The following is a 20,611-nucleotide window of genomic DNA, read 5'->3' on the forward strand; positions in this document are numbered from 1 at the left end:
ATCATAGTATGATATATTGATTAGCCATTTCAAAACAAATCAAAGTTTATATATCAAATGCAGAAATCCAACTATTTTTTATTTGAAATATTTAATAATTTTAATTAATTTTAATTAAAATTAAAGGATTAGTTCACTTTCAAATAAAAATTTCCTGATAATTTACTCACCCCCATGTCATCCAAGATGTTCATGTCTTTCTTTCTTCAGTAGAAAAGAAATGAAGGTTTTTGATGAAAACATTCCAGAATTTTTCTCCATATAGTGGACTTCAATTCTTCATTCAGTCTTCAATGAGCCCAAACGGTTGAAGGTCAAAATTACAGTTTACAGCGATTCCAGACGAGGAATAAGGGTCTTATCTAGAGAAACCATTGCTCATTTTCTTTTAAAAAATGTAAAATTTTATACGTTTTAACCATAAATGCTCATCTTGAACTAGCTCTCTTCTTCTTTTTCTCTATTTGAATTCCAACAGTGTAGACATTGCTAAGTGTATTACTGCCCTCCACAGGTCAAAGTTTGAACTAAATTGTCATATACTTGCACTAGCATATTGTATATAACAATTAGTTCAAACTTTAACCTGTGGAGGGCAGTAATACACTTAGCAGTATCTACACTGTTGGAATTCAAATAGAGAAGAAGAGAGCTAGGTCAAGATTAACATTTATTGTTAAAAATTATATAATATTTTATTTTTTTATTTTTTTTGAAAATGAGCGATGGTTTCACTAGATAAGACCCTTATTCCTCATCTGGTATCGTGTAGAACGCTTTGAAGCTGCAATGAAACTAATTTTGACCTTCAACCGTTTGGGCTCCTCTGAAGTCCACTATAAGGAGAAAAATCCTGGAATGTTTTCAACAAAAAGCTTAATTTCTTTTTCGACTGAAGAATGAAAGACATGAACATCTTGGATGACATGGGGGTGAGTAAATTATCAGGAAATTTTCATTTGAAAGTGAACTAATCCTTTAAGAGATTTACAGAGAATTAAAAAGAAAAAAAAAAAAAAAAAAAAAAATCTGACTACTAAATATAGATAAATAATGTTTGACAATAACAACATAGGTTTTATACAGTATTACATTATATAAATATTGAAAAAGGCTACATTCATAAATGTAAAACAATATTACATTTTTCCCTAGAATATCACCTTTATGTTTCACTTTTTTTAAGTAAATAAGAGCGATTTGAGCATTGAATGACCTTTGTATTCTGGCTCCTCCCACTTCCGCTGCACAGGTGAGTCGCGTGTGACGTCATCGAGCATGAAGGGAGGAAACTGTTTGATGTCCAAGTTTTTCCTTCTAAACTGAGCTCAAATACCCTCATACAGATATGTGTGATTTCGGTAAGACACTCATTCTTTCTTTTTTATTGCACCCTCAAGGATTATAGTTGATTTATAGTTTAATTGAAGCAATAAAAGAGAGGGTTTCTAGAGAGAAAAGCCTCCGACAATCAGTTATTTGTTCTCGCGAAGTGCGCGTCTGTTGTAATATTACAGTTTTCTCGTTTTCTGTTCACTGTATACTGAGAATATTTAGCACCTGGATGAACCCCTAGACATATTATTTTGCGCTAAATCCTGCTAAAGCACATCAGCGGAGTTTCATATAGTAATAATAATAATAGTAGACACTATAAATATGCATTATGAACATTGTGAATTCGTTAATATGTATTGCAAATCTTGTATTTTTATTATTATTATTGAACCAATACTTAAAATGTATGCCAGTGCATTAAGAAATAAAATATCAAAACAAGTGCTATCTTTCCTTAAAATTAATAACACAAGTGCATTGGTCAACCATTAGGCTAGTTAAAAATCATTGCAAAACTGGTTACTAAACGTGTAGTTAGTTCTTGTAAAGCTCTAGCAGTATTTATCTAAAGAGTTACATTTGTAAGTGTGACTTTTGAGACCACTGCATGAAAGTTACATTATATTTTAGACAAGCAGAAGGGTCCTGGGCGGCTGATGAAGAAAGGATTGACTCTCATTGTCATTGGTCATGTTAATTTCATCCTGAGTGCTATTGTCCATGGCAGCGTTTTACGCCATGTATCCAAACCCAGCAATGAGATCTCAACAGAGTATACCGCATCAAACATCATCTCTGTCACCTCAGGTCTGCTGGTAAGTGATTGCGCTTTTCTTTGTTCACGTATGTCTCTTCTGTAGCTCCTAAACTCCCAGTGAGTCTGAATCTTGAGAATGTTTACTCAAAAAGGATTTTTTATTACTCAGAATTTGGGTGTGGTGTGATTTTCTTGTTCACCCAAATGAAGTCTGCATATTGACACGCTTTTTAGAAAAGTGCTGTTTTCACATATATCTAGCATTCAATTTGATAGGCTTCATGAGCAGTTTTAACATTTCTACATTGTCCCACAGAGCCAGAAAAATAAAAGGGTGCTTTCACACTAGCACTTTTGGTACGCACCGGGGTTCGATTGATGATGTGAATGCTGCTTTCAGGGCGTGTACACACTTATAATTTGGTTCTTTTGGTCCAGACCAAAAAAGAAAATTATACATTTAGTCCCAGTTCGCTTACCGTTCACACTTTTCATTTACACCAAACCTAAAAGCTGCTTTTTTAACATTTTTTTAGTAAATCCAAAATAATACTGTGTGCAGGGCTAAATGTATTTCTTGTATGTGCAATTGTGCGTACATAAGATTGTATATAATGGAGCTGAAAACTTGTGAAGAGCTTATAAAATGTATAAAGATGTCAAAACAGCAGCAGGAATCCCTCCGTCAAACTAACACGCAAACGAAGATCTGCTGCAAGGAGATGCGGTTCTGATGCCTGTACCGCGTACATTGTAATTATGATGAGAAAAAACAGGCATGCTGGAGCACTCTGTCCTTTATAGGGTCACATCTTGTGACATCATTCTGTTTTTGGTTCATTTTCCTTGTCTTTGCTCCGTGTTGCATTTATTTTTCAGTCAAACCGCACCAGAGTTTGTTTGAAAGCGAACCGAGACCCATCTTTTCAGGGTTCGTATGGCAGCGCTCGCACTTATTCAGGTAAACCGCACTAACCGAGCAATCGCACTAGAGAATTTAATTGAACCAAACCTGTGAACACACCCTCAGAAATCAGGTGCGCACCGTACCCGGGTCCACATAAAAAGGAAGGTCTGGGGTATGGTTTGTGTGAACTCCAGTACAATTCGCTGCTGATATGAAAGCAATCGTTCTAACTCGCGGAAGTGAACCGCTGTTGATGATCTATTATTTGATAACACTGTGTGTTCTCCCTGCTTTTCTTGACAAGGAAACACGCACTGCAAGCAGAGAATGTTTATCTATCTCGTGGCAGATTGACGCAAGTACCGTAATGTGCTGGCTCTTTGAAAACAAAACCAGAGGTTCAAAAATCAAAACATAAAAGTGAGGTGAGCAACTACAGTATGCACTGTTACCATGCAACAGGGGTAAACAGCTGCTGCTTTAATGATGCTGTCATACTGCGGTTCGGACCCAAATAAAGTAATGTGAACACAATCTGGCAGGGGCAGGAGGAGGGGGGAACAATCGAACTCTGGTTTAGATCAGTCAATCAAACCAAATGTGAAAGCACCCTAAAATTCCACTTGATGTCTTTAAACCTAATCATGTTCATATTTTTCTCAGAGCATCGCAAGTGGAATTGTTGCAATATTGGTGTCGAGGAATATTACCAACTTGAAACTAGTAGGTAACCTTTTTCTCTGTTTTAGTAATTTTCCAAGGCCTTATCAGCACGATTGTTCTGTATACCAGTACAAAAATACTATGGTTTTCCTGGTATTGTTTAAAGTCAGCATGAAAAAGAAGTTGCAGTAAACAAATCATCAGAGAAGAGATGTCACTGCAAGAGGGAGGGGAAGTTATTTTGATTCCAAGGTCACATAAAAAAACAAACAAAAAAAAAACCCACCGATAAATCGTTTAAATACTGCGATATTCCATTAAAAAAGCAAGAACTGTCCATTTTGATTTCATGGTGATGTTTACACAGCTCTGTTCTTCTGCTTCCTGTAGCACATCGGTCTGTTAGTGAGTTCCTTTCTGAACGCCCTGCTCTCGCTGGCATGCTTGGTGGGGCTGATTATGGCGATCAGTCTGACCATTTCATCCGATGGGAGCCACCTCATGAAAGGATGCAATTCGACTAACATGCCCGCGAATGCACGTTCTCCGGTTATCGTCAACTGCCCCTTTGATGCCACTCGCATCTATGTGAGTCTTTCTACTAGAATTCATCTTAAAACTACAACGAAAGTGGTAATGCTTCACAATAAGGTCTCATTTGTTAACATATATATAGTTAATGTATTAATTATCCTAATTATTGTTAATATGTAATCATTATTTCCAGGAGCTCATTGTTTCTACCTTCAATTAATCTGCTAACAGTGATTGTTACATAAATTATTTCATTGTTTGCTAACTGCATGATTATATGTACATTTCTGAAACCACATACATTGAACAGTCACCTCCGATACCAGATTCTCTAAATTGCAATGTTGACATGCATTCTCTGTAAAGGTGCTTTGAAACGATATGTATTGTGAAAAGCGCTATACAAATAAATGTGAATTAACTAACATGAACAAAAAATGAGCAATACCTTTATTACAATATTTATTAATCTTTGTTAATATTAGTTAAAATACAGCCGTTCATTGTTTGTTCATGTTAGTTCACAGTGCATTAACTCATGTTAACAAATACAACATTTAAATTAATAATGTATTACATTACATTTTTTACAAAAAATGTTCGGTCACACTTCTACTATGTACTTACATTTAAATTAATCATTTGATACAATGCACTTATTGTGTACATACAGTACAGTCCAAAAGTTTGGAACCACTAAGATTTTTAATGTTTTTAAAAGAAGGTTCGTCTGTTTACCAAGGCTACATTTATTTAATTAAAAATACAGTAAAAACAGTAATATTGTGAAATATTATTACAATTTAAAATAACTGTTTTCTATTTGAATATATTTGACAAAGTAATTTATTCCTGTGATGGCAAAGCTGAATTTTCAGCATCATTACTCCAGTCTTCAGTGTCACATGATCCTTCAGAAATCATTCTAATATGCTGATCTGCTGCTCAAGAAACATTTAATGTGTACAATTGTACAAAATATTTGTGTACAATATTTTTTTTCAGGATTATTTGATGAATAGAAAGTTCAAAAGAACAGTGTTTATCTGAAATCTAATCTTTTGTAACGTTATAAATGTCTTTACTGCCACTTTTGATTGATTTAATGCATCCTTGCTGAATAAAAGTATTCATTTCTTTAATTTCTTTTCAAAAAAATAAAAATTCTTACTGACCCCAAACTTTTGAACGGTAGTGTATAATGCTACAGAAGCTTTGTATTTCAGATAAATGCTGTTCTTTTGAACTTTCTATTCGTCAAGGAATCCTGAAAAAAAAAAGTACACAACTGTTTTCAACATTGAAAATAAACATAAATGTTTATTGAGCAGCAAGTCAGCATATTAGAATGATTTCTGAAGGATCATGTGACACTGAAGACTGGAGTAACGATGCTGAAAATTCAGCTTTGCATCACAGGAATAAATTACTTTGTGAAATATATTTAAATAGTACACAGTTATTTTAAATTGTAATAATATTTCACAATATTACTGTTTTTTACTGTATTTTTAATTAAATAAATGTAGCCTTGCTGAGCAGACGAAACTTCTTTTAAAAACATTAAAAATCTTAGTGGTTCCAAACTTTTGGACTGTACTGTACATGTTTTTACATTTTACTTGTATTGTAAAAACACCTGCATGTAATTACATTTATAATTACACTATTGACCTTACATCTTATCCATACCCTTAAACCTACCCATACCACCAAAACTGTCCCTAACCTTACCCATATCCCACCTCAATAGCAGGAAAAAGTATTTTGCAATTCAATATGAACCCAATAAGTACATTGTACTTACTTTTTGATGCAAGTACATAGTAGTTAAAGCCACCTCATATAAAGTGGGACCAAATGTTTTTTTTTAAAGAAGTCACTAGGTTGCATATATATATATATATATATATATATATATATATATATATATATATATATATATATATATATATATATATATATATATATATATATATATATATATATATATATATATATAATATAATATTCATTCAAATGTATTCCTGGGAATTTATTCCTGGGAATTTTATTTGTTTTTTTTATTCTATAATTTATGCCTGTGATGGCAAAGCTGAATTTTCAGCATCATTACTCTAGTCTTCAGTGTCACATGATCCCTGATTTGCTGCTCAAAAAACTTTTCTTCATTATCAATATTGAATTTTTTTTGTGGAAACCTTGATACACTACCATTTAACTGTTTAGGAATAAGAACTATTATTAATAATTGAGGACCAATAATAATTGAGCAGCAAATCAGTATATTAGAATGATTTCTGAAGGATCATGTGATACTGAATACTGGAGTAATAATGATAATTCAGATTTGCCATCACAGGAATAAATTACATTTTAAAATATATTCACATAGAAAATACTTATTTTAAACTGTAATAATATTTATTGATATTACTGTTTTACTGTATTATTGATCAAATAAATTAAGCCTTGATGAGCAAAGGAGACTTCTTTTAAAAAAAAAAAAGTTAATTATTCCAAACTTTTGACCACCAGTGTAAATGCTTTTATGGTGAATGTGTTTCATCTTGTATATGAAGAGTAGACTGAATTTCTGCTTCTCATCCAGGACACAACCCTTGCTTTGTGGTTCACCTGTGGTGTACTTAGTGCGCTGGAGGCTGGACTGTCTGTGTGGTGCTTTATTGTGGGTCTCCAATTAAGAGGCATCGGACCCTGTGCTCAAAACTACATCAGAGAGCAGGTACAACTCTCAATATTCATGCAGACAGCTCAGCTGTGTAAAGCCATAGTCATTTCCCCAGGGATTTTCTATGGACTGATTATGGAAATGATTTTGCAGGGTTCAGAGCTCTTTACATTTATGCATTTAAGGCAGAATAAAATGGGTGCTTTTATTTAAAGCAACTTGCATCGCAATTAAGTTATACATTTTGTCAGCGTGTTTACTTTTAAAGTGCCCCTATTATGCATTTTCGAATATTTCCTTTCATGTAGTGTGTAATACAGCTGTTTGATCTTTAAAACTTTGCAGACCTTCTACATTCACAAAGTGCACAACAAATGAAGTTGTCTCCTAAAAGAAAGAATCAATTCTGAACTGCCAAAATGAGTCGTCAGCAATTCCAGTCTTACTTACTGTTACATACCTATGTAACAAATTTGGATAATGCTAGCTTATGGTTTTCATTGGCTGCCAGATATGGTAATGGCCATTTTGTTTCCAACATGCACTATACGCGGTAGAGCAATCACAACAGACTGGGCCATCTGACCAATCAGACAATAGGTTTGTGGAAAGAGACTGGGGGGGTGTTTACACAACATCATTTTCAACTATAGACGGAAACATTTTTAAGCGTTTTGGACATTAATTTACACAAAAAAACGTTTTGGGTTCTTGAAAACGCAAACTTTTGAAAACGGGTTTCAAAGTGCAGGTTTTTGAAAATGATATTATTTTCGTCTCTATGTAAACTGCAAAAACACGAATTTGTGAAAACTGTGACGACATGCAAATGCATTTCTTTACAAAGTGACATTGCCAGCCAGCTACTGGCCTGGCATGAAAAATACAGCCTTTTGGATGTTTTATAAAAATGCAAAGGAAAGCTTTTTAGTTTTTAGTACATGAATCTTCGAATGAAGCATTTTCAAACTCTTTGAGAAATGAGGTGATGTGCAGTGTATACTGAGAAAATGAAAGTGTTTTTGACCTGTGATGCATGTAAATCTATTTTTGTAGACCTCCAAAACAAAATTAAAACAGCATAATATGATATCTAATATTAGCTCTTTTTAATCAATATGATTATATTTCATCACAGCTGGAAGAGCAGGCCCTGGCATCAGGATCAAAGATGGACCAACACCACACAACTCAAGGAGAGCGTCTCATTGCACATCAGTCCGCCAACGCTTAGAGAGAGGTGGAAAATTTATGGTAGTTTTCTTTCATGTGGAGTTGCATTCTGAATTTGTATTAATTAATTATGTTAAATGTCAATTGTTTTGTAAATGATTTGAAGCACTGAGGTTATGAAACAGATTTTTTGCCAGTTGAACTCAAGTCAGTTGGATGTTTGGACTGAATGTTTTCAGTGTACTTATAAAGGCTTGTAACTAAGCCCAACACCATCATAGACTATATTCATTCTGTTATTTCCCGAAACTGTATAAGGAGTTACATGTCTTGCAGTTATCGTTTACATGGAAACTAAACATCCAACTTGATTTCAAAATTAAGCTGATGATTTTTAAAGCGAACATTTGTATTCTTTTTTATATTGTTAATGCGTTCACAATGTCAAATATACCAAATACTATTTTATTTTACTTTAAAGGAAAGCATCTGTTTTATTACCTAATGTGCCACACAGTGAGCTCTCTATAGCCGGTTGTCATACAAAGTCCAGTATGCAGTATAGAGAGTGTGCCAGAGCGCCGTCAGAGACTTTAATATGGGCTGGATTCAGTGATGCAGAGAAAATCTCACTCACAGATAATCCAGTGTGATTACAGAACTTAAATATTGACAGAGACATGACTGAACCTGTCAAAACAAAGAGATTTCCCTCTACTTGATGCATTATATTTCATTTCATAAGACTTTGTTTAGAGAGCTCTAATAAAGTTTAATTCCTGACGGGTTACTCAAAACAACCTCATCTTAATGCAGAAAAGTGAACCTTTGCTGTCTACATTTCATTTTATTATTTTTTTAACACTTTGATGTGTTATCAATGTGCATTATATTTGAATAAATGCGTTTTAATATAACAAATAGAGTTGTCAGACCCTTTTCACTGTGCTCCATAATGATTGGGTACTTTTTTGTTTTACATTAGGCTGCAAAATATTTTTGACATGCAGATATAATTTAGATTCCACAGCTAGAGTTTGTAATGGTGAATATTCTTTTATGTCTACACTTTAAAATAAGTTTTACAAATTTGCTATATTGTTTTTAGTATTTTTATGATCCGTTATCTAAAATGCAATTAACATGGCATGAAAAGTATGTAGCTTTATAATGTACAACAATTCAAACAAGATATTTGACCTCCTAAAGTGGATGAGCAACATTTTCAGAAGACCTACTTTCAGTGACCCATTGTTAGATGGGAAAAATAGATCTCGAGACCTGTTTTGTGCCCTTGTGCCTCCTGTGATTTCACACTGGCCCTGTTTAATTTCAAATGTAGGTTGATGATGTGTTCTCAGTGTTATGGTAAAGCTGACCTCATTCACTTCACTGCACCTGTTGGATTGCTGGACATCTGCTGTTCACCCAATGCATCAGAGTGCCATCAGAGACAAAAACCTAGTTGTCTACAGACAAGATTATCAGACTCCCAACTTTATGGTTATTACTTCATCATTTTATCAAGATAAAGAGAGAAAATGCATAATAAAATAACCTGCTCCCCTGGTTATTGAGGTCACCGTGAAATTTAATTTGAGAGTTTTATTACATAGCTAAGCTAATAGTATATTTTATATGTTTTAAAGCCTAGTAAAAAAGGTAATGGGAAAAATATATGTGTATAATAACACAAACTGAATATATTATAGTATAATATATTCAGTTTGTGTTATTATACACATATATTTTTCCCATTACCTTTTTTACTAGGCTTTAAAACATATAAAACATAATTTAGTTATAAAATAATCCACTCAATTATTCGTTTTGAAAATGAAAAATGCTCCCTAGCTCTGTGCCAGAGTGACTGAAACGGATCCCCAGGGCATGCGCAGTCCCTTAAAGTTGATTCTCGCTGTCTTGAGGAAGAGGCATAGAAATACAGTAAGCTGGTAGAAAAGAAATTGCTTGGACAATTTCATAAAATGGGCGGGTATATGTGCCGGGAGGTTGTTATAACTTGCCATGTACGATGTGTCTACATTAATAGTCATAGTTTGGGTTTTCACTGTGTATTTTCAATCAAACGGTTATTAATGTTTTAGAGTAGCGTGTACATTTTGTAGCACACAGAGCGGTTTTGGTCACATGGTAAATGTTACTTTTCTCAGCGCTGGTGAGCTTGGACTAATCACAATCGTTTGTGATTATAGTTTTAGATTTATTATATTGAGAGAGCTGTTTTAGAGCTTTCATTTGTTTGTAAGATATTCATCCTTCGAATTAAGACATTTAAACGATTATAAATACTAATACAAAATCTTTTCTGAAAAAACAAAAAACGTATTGGGACATGAATGCGGCTCAATGGCGGATTGTGCTTTTGAGCCTCCACGCGCCCCCTGGAGGAATAGAGGTTAACGTCTGCTAAGAAACAGCTGAAGGTGGGGCGAATCGGGATGGGAGTTTCGTTCGCTGTGAATATGCAAAGCCACCAGCCGTCCGTGACGCTCTTCATGAGCTCGTTTCGGGTAGTTTACGATTTTTGTATCCATCAGCGTCTCAATGCAAATAAGCAGCCGGAGCGAGTGTTTTCATGTTGTGTGACTGTCTGAGTGAAACTGCAGCACGGACTTCAGTGTGTTACATGATTGTAGGTGCTGAAATCAAACCTGCTGCGTAAATCTACACCGAGAGACACGCTGTATTGTGTCATATGAAGAAAACCAGATGATCTTTGCCAGGGAAAGGTAAAGTTTCATATGCATAATATTGCATGCACTGTTCAGGTTTTTTAACCCACAAAAATATGTGGTTTTATCATATATTTTATATATTATTATACATATATATATGATCTACTGTTCCTTTTTTGGAAATGCATGTTGATTAATGTTCAGACATGAGTTATCCCTTCATATGTGTTACACTGCTGACACCGCAGTCCTGTATGAAATATCAGAAATTATTTATATATTTATAAGACGTATAATGCAATGTAAGGTGCGCTTAGGTTTGTCTGTCGTTAAATTATTTGAAGAATATAGATTAATGTGTGGTGTTTTCATATTAGAGAATTCATGAAGACTTTATTCAGATTTTTAACGTCTGTTTCCTGCATGGTTAGGCAGGTTGTGTGTTTGTAGACTCACACAAACATGTTGTAAGGGGGATGGGATGTTTACACTGGCTCCTGTTAATTCAGATTTAACACAATCGGGATTAAGAAAGGCTGAGTGAAGTGACGTGAGAAACTGTGTTCTTACATATTACTCACTTCCCATAATATTTCTCAGATGTTATTTGTCACAATTTCATTAATATAATGAATATAATACATTAATGTTTGAAATGTAATTTTTCAATATTTGAATAAAACACATGACATTATATTTAGTGTAATGAAAATTAAAGTCTTTGCAGTGAGATTTTAAAATGAAATTCATGACAATTAAGCACATTTCTCCACAAAATGTACAATACTGTAAAGCAATAACTCATTACAGTAGTACAGTAATGAATGTCTGGACACAATGATTTTTTTTTAATAATAAGAAATAATTAAATTCACTACAACAGATACTACCATAATGTATGAATGTTTTAAATAAACACAATTTAAATATTTTCCTTTGCATTTTTTAATTGTTAAAGAAATGTGCTTAATTGTCATGAAAAATAATGTCACAATGAAAACAAATCTTAAGGGTTCTAAAATAGGCTTGATTTTCTTTATGCAAAATATAATTTTGTACATTTTCTTTGATTTTTGGAGCTGAAACATGACCCCGGCATGTTCTTGACAGGTTTTGTGAGGTTCACCTAGTTAATGGATTGTTGGTTTTGGTTTACGGCTGTTATAACAGCTGTTTAAATGGTCTTGCCCACTACAGTAACTGTTTACAAGCTGGGGTTTACATAAGCTTGCTTTGCTAGACGCAAAACTAATGAAGTTAACCAATTAAAAATGGATAATTTGCTTATTTGTGCACATTAGCTTCAGTTGAGTCTGGTAGAATCTGTATTTTTTTTAAATTCTTCTTTTAATTCATATGTTGTTCCAGGTATCCAGTATCCGTTGTCGTATCCACATCCTAGAGCCCTGTTTGAAGGATCCATTGAAAACCACTCTAATCGAAGACAATTTCTCATTCATTCTGTAGTCTTGTATGTATGTGAGAGGATGCATAAGACTGTCGAGGGGTCTGATCAAAGCGTGCACTGACCCGAGACGCCCGTCAACAGACAGGTATCCATGAGGACCATCTGACAGAACAGGAAGGGGATGGAAGCAGTCGATCGTAGCGGTATACCTTACACGCTATGGGTGTGGCGGATCTCTGCGTAGAGAAGAAACCCTTGTGCTCGTGTTCGGCTTCTCACTCCTCTCAGTTCTGCCATTCAAACATGGGGCACATTGTGGATTTACCTTTCCGAGGGATGTGGCTCTTCGGTGCTCTGCTGATCTTGTCCCTGTTCACGAGCAGCCTTGGCATCCACATGGACTCGGTGGGGGGCAGTCACAGCATGTTCACCTGTGAGTCGATTGGTCTGCGTATGTGCCAGGATCTACCCTACAACACCACCTTCATGCCCAACCTCCTGAACCACTACGACCAGCAGACGGCCGCTCTGGCTATGGAGGTAACGAGACGTTCCTTCTGTCTTTCACTGCTGGGATTTAGAGAAGGTGCTACAGAAACAAGGTTGCCATGGAGCTTGTTGTCGTAGAAGCTTGTGGTTTGTGGTTGGTGCTTTGATGAGCTTGAATAATTTAGACTGTTGGTAGCTTTCGCAAGTGAAATAAGCTTTATATCATATTTTTAAGCCTGAGTGTGAGAGCTACAGGATTATAGGTGCTATTTAAAGGTTGCAAGTTACTGTTCTTGTACAACTTTATCTGAGCATGTTGTCTAATTTGCGTCTGTGGCGTCTAGATTTTGAAAATATCTTCAGGTTTTGAGATACATTATGCCCTTTTTCCTAACTATTCACTGGGTGATTTTGCTCATTTATGGAAATTGTGTTTGAAAACCCTAAAAGTTGATTTCATGAGTTCTGAATATTTATCCATTTGGACAGGAATCTATTTTTGTATTTATTAAATATATTGAAAACAGATTGTCATTACAACCAGTGTTGGGTAAGCTACTTTAAAAAAGTAATTAATTATTGGCTACTAATTACATCTTCAACAGTGTAATTAAATTACTTCACTAATTACTCTCTCTAAAATGTATTGCATTACTTACGACTATTTACTTTCTAAATCCCAGATCAACCTCGACCAGTTGAACAATACAAGGATAGACACGAAACTGCTCTTTTAATTCTTTCAAATAAATAATATAAAATTGCATAAATTATTCTTGACCAAAGTATTTAAAGGGATCTAATGTTAACATCTAATGTTAAAATCTGTATTTTTTTTACATTAAAAACATACATTTTAACATTAGATGTTAAATTTTGATGTTTTAAATAATCCACTATTGTTTTATATAGAAGTGTTCCATAGTCTATACAGTATTTAATGCAATTACTTCCGAAGTAACTAAATTACTAGTAATTAAATTACAGAAAAAAATAAGAGTAATCCCTTACTTTACATTTTTTCAGGGGAAAAGTAATTAAATTATTAATTACGTAGTAGTGCATTACACTCAACACTGATTACAACCTTCCAAAATTGTTAATGAAAAAAAATTAGATTGTTTTGAACAGTTTATACTATAGTGACATTTAATACTATAAACATTCTCATTTTCTCTTTTGCCTATTTGTGAGATGCAGATTGTGCTTGCTCAGGACTTTCTCATAGTTTAATGCCTGCCACGGCCATTTTGATGAATCATATCCATATCAAATCATATATATGAAATGCAATGAGATCATTTTTGCCCCGAGGTTTTTTGCATAATGGATCTGTTATTCATCATAAACTTAAGTGCTGTTACGTCTTTCGTGAAAGATAGTAGACATAATCTGCCTTTAAAATAAAGGCTAAAATAATCATAAATAAAGATTTTTTTATCACTATAAATATATAAATAAATTGTATACTAAATTAATTAATATATTCATATTATAAGTTAATCATTCACTTCATTTGAGAGACGTTTAATTTGATTGAAAAAGGAAAAAAAAATTATACAAAACATAAAGTGTTTATATTTTAACATTTTAACAACATAATTGATTTTTAATACATATAATATATATAATTCTATAAATTATTTAATTATTAAAAACTATTATAAATACTCAAACATTTCTTCCTGCTAAATAATTAGGCTTTTAGATATTGATTAATATAGATATCAGAAGTAAAAATTATTAACTGTATTAACTCTAAATTATTTGTTTCTAAAATATCTGTTCTAGAATTATCTACAGGGAATGTCAAACAGCCAGTGAAACGCTTCTGTTCCATCTCAGGAATGGAATGTTTGTTGAATGCCGTATTCCATGTGTTGAAGGAACTAATGGTGCCATCTTATGTTTTTTTCCCCCAGTTAACGGCCTCATAATCTCTGCCTAGACCTACAATGGCTGAATTGATTTGAAGCATGAAATAATGCTCTTTCTCCCATTGTTTCAGTCAATTAAACACAATGAAGAGCATAAGCGTCCATCTGTGTTCTGAGATCACAACAGAGCAGCTAGTGTCAGTTGCCTGCTGTAGGTCTGGGGGGGGGTCACGTGACCCGGGCGGCACTGAGGTTCATGGTGGTTCATCTGTCAGGGGTGTACAGTATCCCCTGTGGATATGTATTACATCACCCCAAGATGCCCTGCTGGTGAACCAGAGCCAAAGTCCTCAAAAACAAGCCTTACCCCTCTCCGTATTTGCCCAGTACCGCCTCTCTGATGATGTAGGGTGGATGAGTTGATGAATCAGTTTTCCGATGAACTGCCTCTGTTGCATGACTTAACATAGACGCAGTAAAATTGTTTTAATCACAGTTTAAATTACTAAAAGTATCTAAACTTAAGAATTACAAACAAAACAAAATCAGTATCGATCTCAATATTTTTAATAATATTAATATTATTGTTTTACTTCTATACTGATTCGTCCTTACAGTCAGTTGTTTTTAAAAATGCTATGTGATTCAGAATTTATTAAAACAAGAACCGGACATGGCCGGCGTGTGACTGTTGAACAAGGGCTTTATTTTTTTCCTATAAGCTCTGTTAGAGATCGGATGGGATTATCGTGTATATGTTGTCTGAAGTTTTCTCTGTTGTGAATGAGGCCAGGCGATTAGCGCTGACCCTGATAAAAACCATAAATATAGGTTATCCATGTATTATGTGCTTATGATGAGCTGGATTCTGCGCTCGTGAATTAAATCCAAGCAGAAGGATATTATGCTTTTTACAGTCAAAGCTAATGTTAAATTAACTTACAGAAGTTTAATTTTTTTTTCACATTTCACCCCAAAATTAAAAGATTTGCTTATTTTTGTGTATAAAATTATTAGAATTTTTTTGCATTGTGACATTTTCATTAAGCACAGACATTTCCCTCCCAAATTTTTAATTACTCTAAAAGTAAATTTTATTTTAAATATATTTGTACAGAAATGAAAAATCATTCATTTAAAAGAGTTATATTGTATAATATTGTATACCATTACTGTATGTATAAATACTTTACAATTAAATATGCACTTATTTTTTCACATTACATTATTGATAATTTGCGAGTAAATGAGCTGCTTTGTCATGACAATTTCACAATGCAAAAATATTTTAATGGTCCTAGAACAGGCTTTTTCTTTTCTTTTTCTTTTTTTTGTATAAAATGTAAAATATTTTTAATCATACTTTTGATTTTGGCATGAAATTTGACGCACTCGGTTTTCACCCGGTTTTCAACAGCACTAACCAATGGGTAATTACAAATTAACCAGAATAAGATGTAACTTTGGGTTTCCTTGATGTTTCACCAAAACCACTTACCCTTCCCGCCCCGTGCTGATTAAAGATCTCCAGAGAAATTTACTGTCTGGTTCATTTTGAGGTCTAGACGCCCTTATTGTGATGCGAGCAGTGATGCTGTAAGTGCGCTAAATCTGGCAGAATAATGACAGACCTTTGTGTGAGGTCACCCAGTAACTGGCAAAAAATCAGAGACTGATGCTACATACCAATTTGCCAAAAATGCCCTATAAGTATGCTGTTTTTGTGAAGAAAAAGCACATACTTTTGAGTGTGTAACAGAAGAGTAGGCAACCTTTGGTTAATGTTCTCCACATTCGATTTAAATTAATTTCCTACCATAACGGAGAGAAATGTAGTTTCATATTGATCTGCCAGTCGTGGGTCTCACACATCCGCCATGTTTGTAGTTTTTTAAAACACGTTTTATATGTTTGCAGTTCCAATCCAATCCTTGACCAAGGCGTATTGTGGGCAATATTAGCTGTTAGAGTGTGCACGGATCTGCACTTTGAATTCTAACCAGAAATAGTAGACAATTTAGGTATCTTTGGAATACTCATTTCAACATGCTACTATTTGGGACACACTAAATCTATTTTCGAATACCATTTAAGATGGATAGTATGCGAATTGCGACGCAACATGAGATTGTTCAAAATGTAATATTAGCATAGTGATACTGTACATATTACTTTTTGCATACAGGAAATGTGCATAGTATGTGATGGTATATTGTTGTCACGTTTAATTCAGCAAGGAATGTCCAAGAATGTATAGTGCATTTCACAGTTTGATCAAGTAATGATTCAAAAAATATACTGTAACTTTTATTACTTCAGGTTTCATTTGTTGCAGGGGAAATGCAAGTCAAGTTGACACTATTTCACACATTCTTTTAAATATTGAACAATTTGGCAAATGTAAAAGGTCATCTGTGTAATCCAGGCATACAGAAAATTTGCATACTATGCCACACAACCTACATATGCAGCAATACCACAAGTAATATATTAATGTGCTATTCTGCACATCACCCGGAACATTTTCCACAGCAGAGCAGAAAAAGATGTGGATCTGGGATAGAAAACAAGACACTATTTTGATAAGCTTTGTTTTTCAATTGCTGACATGTATTGTGAGGAAAAATAAGGCATAGAAAATACAAAGAACTCACTGACAGGTACATTTTTAGCACTACTAGTGTTTTGTTTTTAAGAGGGGGAGTCAAATTAAAAGTAGCTCAGGTCGGAAAAACACGTCTTGAGTCCACTGCGTCCAGTTCCTCTCTTGCTGTTTTTGAACTCAAGGACATGTCCTGTATGAACGGCCCCTAATTCTGCACATTTTTGTATGCATTCAGATTGAAGTAATTGTAATGGTGTTTTGTTTTTCTGTAAGACTCCCTGTAGTTTCTACAGAACTGCTCTTTTTGAGTTGGACGCAAATCTCTCTTTCACCCTCCCCAGTTCTCTCTGTCTTCCTTAACTGGGTAGAGGTGTCACCATGGTAACAAACCATAATTGTACGGCCTCAAAAGGACAAGCTTTAGTGTTCCCAGGAGGCGGTTTCTTGCATTGACCTTTGACCCTTGAGGATGAAGAGTTGTCAAAAGCCCTCCACTTCAGATGGGCCTGTTCCTGCATCAGGGTTACCATGGTATGGCTGTTAAAAATGTAGAGAAAGAATGCTTGGTTGAGTGAAATGTAGGAAAGATGCAGCCAGGACGAGAAGTGATATTGATTCAGGGCCGGTTGAATGACAGGACAGAAGGAGTGTGGGAGCGAGCTGTCCTTTCTTTCTTGTGTTTTTCTTCCAGAGCTCAGATGAAGGAAATAACTCCGCGTTTGGCCAGTTTTCCCATTCAAGGCTCTTGAGTCTTTCACGTCTGTGTGAAAGTGGAGGGCCGCCCAGAGCCAATTGGTGACTGCAGAAGGAGTTTATCTTTGTTGTTGTTCTAGGAGAGACAGGATGTGTTTTATTCTCCATGTGCCCCTGAACACCACAATTTATTCACCCCGTTCAGAGCAGCCAGCGTGTTGCCGTGTCACTCACATGGACGATTCACTTCTTGCTTTGTGTCCTCATTTATAAGCACTCAATCAACGTCTCTTTACATCTGTGAGCTCAAAATTCAGAGTATCGCCCAGAATATTTTACAGCATTTTTAATAATGCGTAAATGTTGCAAATTCTACTTTTCATAAATATATATCTCGGTAAGGTCAGTTTTTTGTTTTTTAAAGAAATTCATTCTGCATTAAATTGATCAAAAGTGAAAGACTTTTGCATTGTTACAAAAAGATTTCTATTTAAAATAAATGCTGTTCTTTTGAACTTTCCATTCATCGAAGAATACTGAAAAATATGTATCAGTTTTCACAAAAATATTAAGCAGCACAACTCAACATTGTTTCTTGAGCAGCAAATCATTATGTGTGACCTGTGCTGGCTAAATGAGTCGGAATGCACATGGGCTAATTACGAGCAACAGGCAAAACAAGTCAAAAATGACGATTTTGTCACTCCAAATGCTTCAAATAGCAATTAAACATCTAAAAGTATCTTTATTTGTGTGTTTTCTGAGAGGAGTACCTTTCCTTTGTCCATGAAAAATGCCGTTTTTCTCTGCTCTCTTCAAACACTCGCTCGTTCATTCCAACTTTGTGAATATTCAGCGAATTCTGGATGGCATGAGTCTGAACCAATGACATTTGATTTTCAAACTCATGCTGATGTAAACAGATCTTACTTGCACTGACTGACAGATCCAAAGCTCACGCACAAAGACGCCTCAAACAGTGCGTCCCGAAATACACATACAGAATTACAGTACTTCAAAATATTAAAGTAAAATATTGGAAAAAAAAGTTGAATATATATATATATTTTCCTCTAGATATTATTTGGTTTTGACAAGGTGTGTGCCAAATTATGTGTTATTAACAGTGATTTTATGATATGGTTGGTTGCTAGGTGATTTTGTTTTGGGTCCTTCAGAAGACTTTAACTTGATTTTTCTCAAAAGTGACTTTGCCGGCTCTATCGACTTCAGACAGGAGTAGCACAGTCATTTTTTGTCGGATTCCAACAAATCATACATCACTTTGAAGGTTTTTTTAATAGAAATTTTGAAAATAATAATTATTTTGTCAGCACAGGTCACACATAATGATTTCTGAAGGATCATGTGACACTGATGACTGGAGTAATGATGCTGTAAATTCAGCTTTGCATCACAGATAAATTGCATTTTAAAATATATTCAAATATATTATTTTAAGCTGTAAATTTAAATGACTGTTTTACTGTTTTTTGATTAAAGGTGCCCTAGATTGTTTATTTACAAGATGTAATATAAGTCCTAGGTGTCCCCTGAATGTGTCTGTGAAGTTTCAGCTCAAAATACCCCATAGATTTTTTTTTTATTAATTTTTTTAACTGCCTATTTTGGGGCATCATTACCTATGCACTGATTTTTTTCAGCACGGCCCCACTAGCTCTCGACTATAATACAGTGCATTTACAAAGTTCACACAGCTAATATAACCCTCAAATGGATCTTTACAAGATGTTCGTCATGCATGCTGTATGCATGCTTCGAATTATGTGAGTAAAGTATTTATTTAGATGGTTACGTTTGATTCTGTATGAGTTTGAGGCTATGCTCTGTGGCTAATGGCTAAAGCTAACATTAAAGCTAACACTGTTGGAGAGATTTATAAAGAATGAAGTTGTGTTTATGAATTATACAGACTGCAAGTGTTTAAAAATGAAAATAGCAACAACTCTCATCTCCGTGAATACAGTAATAAACGATGGTAACTTTAACCACATTTAACAGTACATTAGCAACATGCTAATGAAACATTTAGAAAGACAATTTACAAATATCACTAAACATATCATGATATCATGGATCATGTCAGTTATTATTACTCCATCTGCCATTTTTCTCTGTTGTTCTTGCTTGCTTACCTTGTCTGTGCACAGATCCAGACGTTAAAGGGATAGTTCACCCAAAAATGAAAATTTGATGTTTATCTGCTTACCCCCAGTGCATCCAAGATGTAGGTGACTTTTTTTCTTCAGTCGAACGCAAATTATGATTTTTAACTGCAACCGCTGCCCTCTGTCAGTCAAATAATAGCAGTAGATGGGAACTTCAACTATAACAGTAAATAAAACTTGCTTAGACAAATCAAAATTAAAACCTGCGGCTCGTGACGACACATTAATGTCCTAATACACGAAACGATCAGTTTGTGCGAGAAACCGAACATTATTGATATAATTTTTACCTCTAATACACCACTATGTCCAACTAAAGTGATGTCTCGCTGATATACTTCAATGAGCGTGAGACATCACTTCCGTTGTCAGAGCACGATCAGACCTCACTAGCCGGAAGCTGAACGAAGTTGGACATAGTGGTGTATTAGAGGTAAAAAATTATATAAATACTGTTCGGTTTCTCGCACAAACCGATCGTTTCGTGTCTTAGGACACCAATGTGTCGTCACGAGCCGCAGGGTTTAATTTGGATTTGTCTATGGAAGTTTTTTCGACTCTTATTGTTCAAGTTCCCAATCACTGCT

The 20,611-nt window shown here is 34.6% G+C and overlaps 2 protein-coding genes across 5 annotated transcripts in view; both read left to right on the top strand.

Annotated features, from left to right (window-relative positions):
• Nucleotides 1–1,263: 1,263 nt before the first annotated feature.
• krtcap3 (keratinocyte associated protein 3) lies at nucleotides 1,264–8,942 on the top strand. 2 transcript variants are annotated; one of them, XM_067367500.1, is made up of 6 exons: nucleotides 1,264–1,361; nucleotides 1,969–2,153; nucleotides 3,666–3,725; nucleotides 4,056–4,298; nucleotides 6,811–6,945; nucleotides 8,030–8,942. In XM_067367500.1, the coding sequence occupies exons 1-6, from the start codon at nucleotides 1,349–1,351 to the stop codon at nucleotides 8,123–8,125; spliced, it is 732 nt and encodes a 243-aa protein (XP_067223601.1). In that variant the 5' UTR covers nucleotides 1,264–1,348; the 3' UTR covers nucleotides 8,126–8,942. The 2 variants fall into 2 exon arrangements, with proteins under 2 accessions (XP_067223601.1, XP_067223602.1); XM_067367501.1 differs by having other exon boundaries at nucleotides 4,056–4,253; nucleotides 8,030–8,938.
• Nucleotides 8,943–9,984: 1,042 nt separating this feature from the next.
• Nucleotides 9,985–20,611, top strand: part of fzd3b (frizzled class receptor 3b) — a 33,719-nt gene continuing 23,092 nt past the window's right edge. Inside the window, exons 1-3 of one of the 3 annotated variants that reach the window (XM_067366952.1) lie at nucleotides 9,985–10,011; nucleotides 10,725–10,817; nucleotides 12,132–12,711. In XM_067366952.1, the coding sequence (XP_067223053.1) occupies nucleotides 12,391–12,711 (321 nt within the window). In that variant the 5' untranslated portion in view covers nucleotides 9,985–10,011; nucleotides 10,725–10,817; nucleotides 12,132–12,390. Of the gene's footprint in view, nucleotides 10,012–10,557; nucleotides 10,818–12,131; nucleotides 12,712–20,611 lie in introns of those variants that run through there. The other 2 variants (XM_067366951.1, XM_067366953.1) reach the window with 2 other exon arrangements.

The sequence above is a fragment of the Chanodichthys erythropterus genome, chromosome 18 (genome assembly GCF_024489055.1).
Source record: "Chanodichthys erythropterus isolate Z2021 chromosome 18, ASM2448905v1, whole genome shotgun sequence".
Classification (NCBI taxonomy): Eukaryota; Metazoa; Chordata; class Actinopteri; order Cypriniformes; family Xenocyprididae; genus Chanodichthys; species Chanodichthys erythropterus.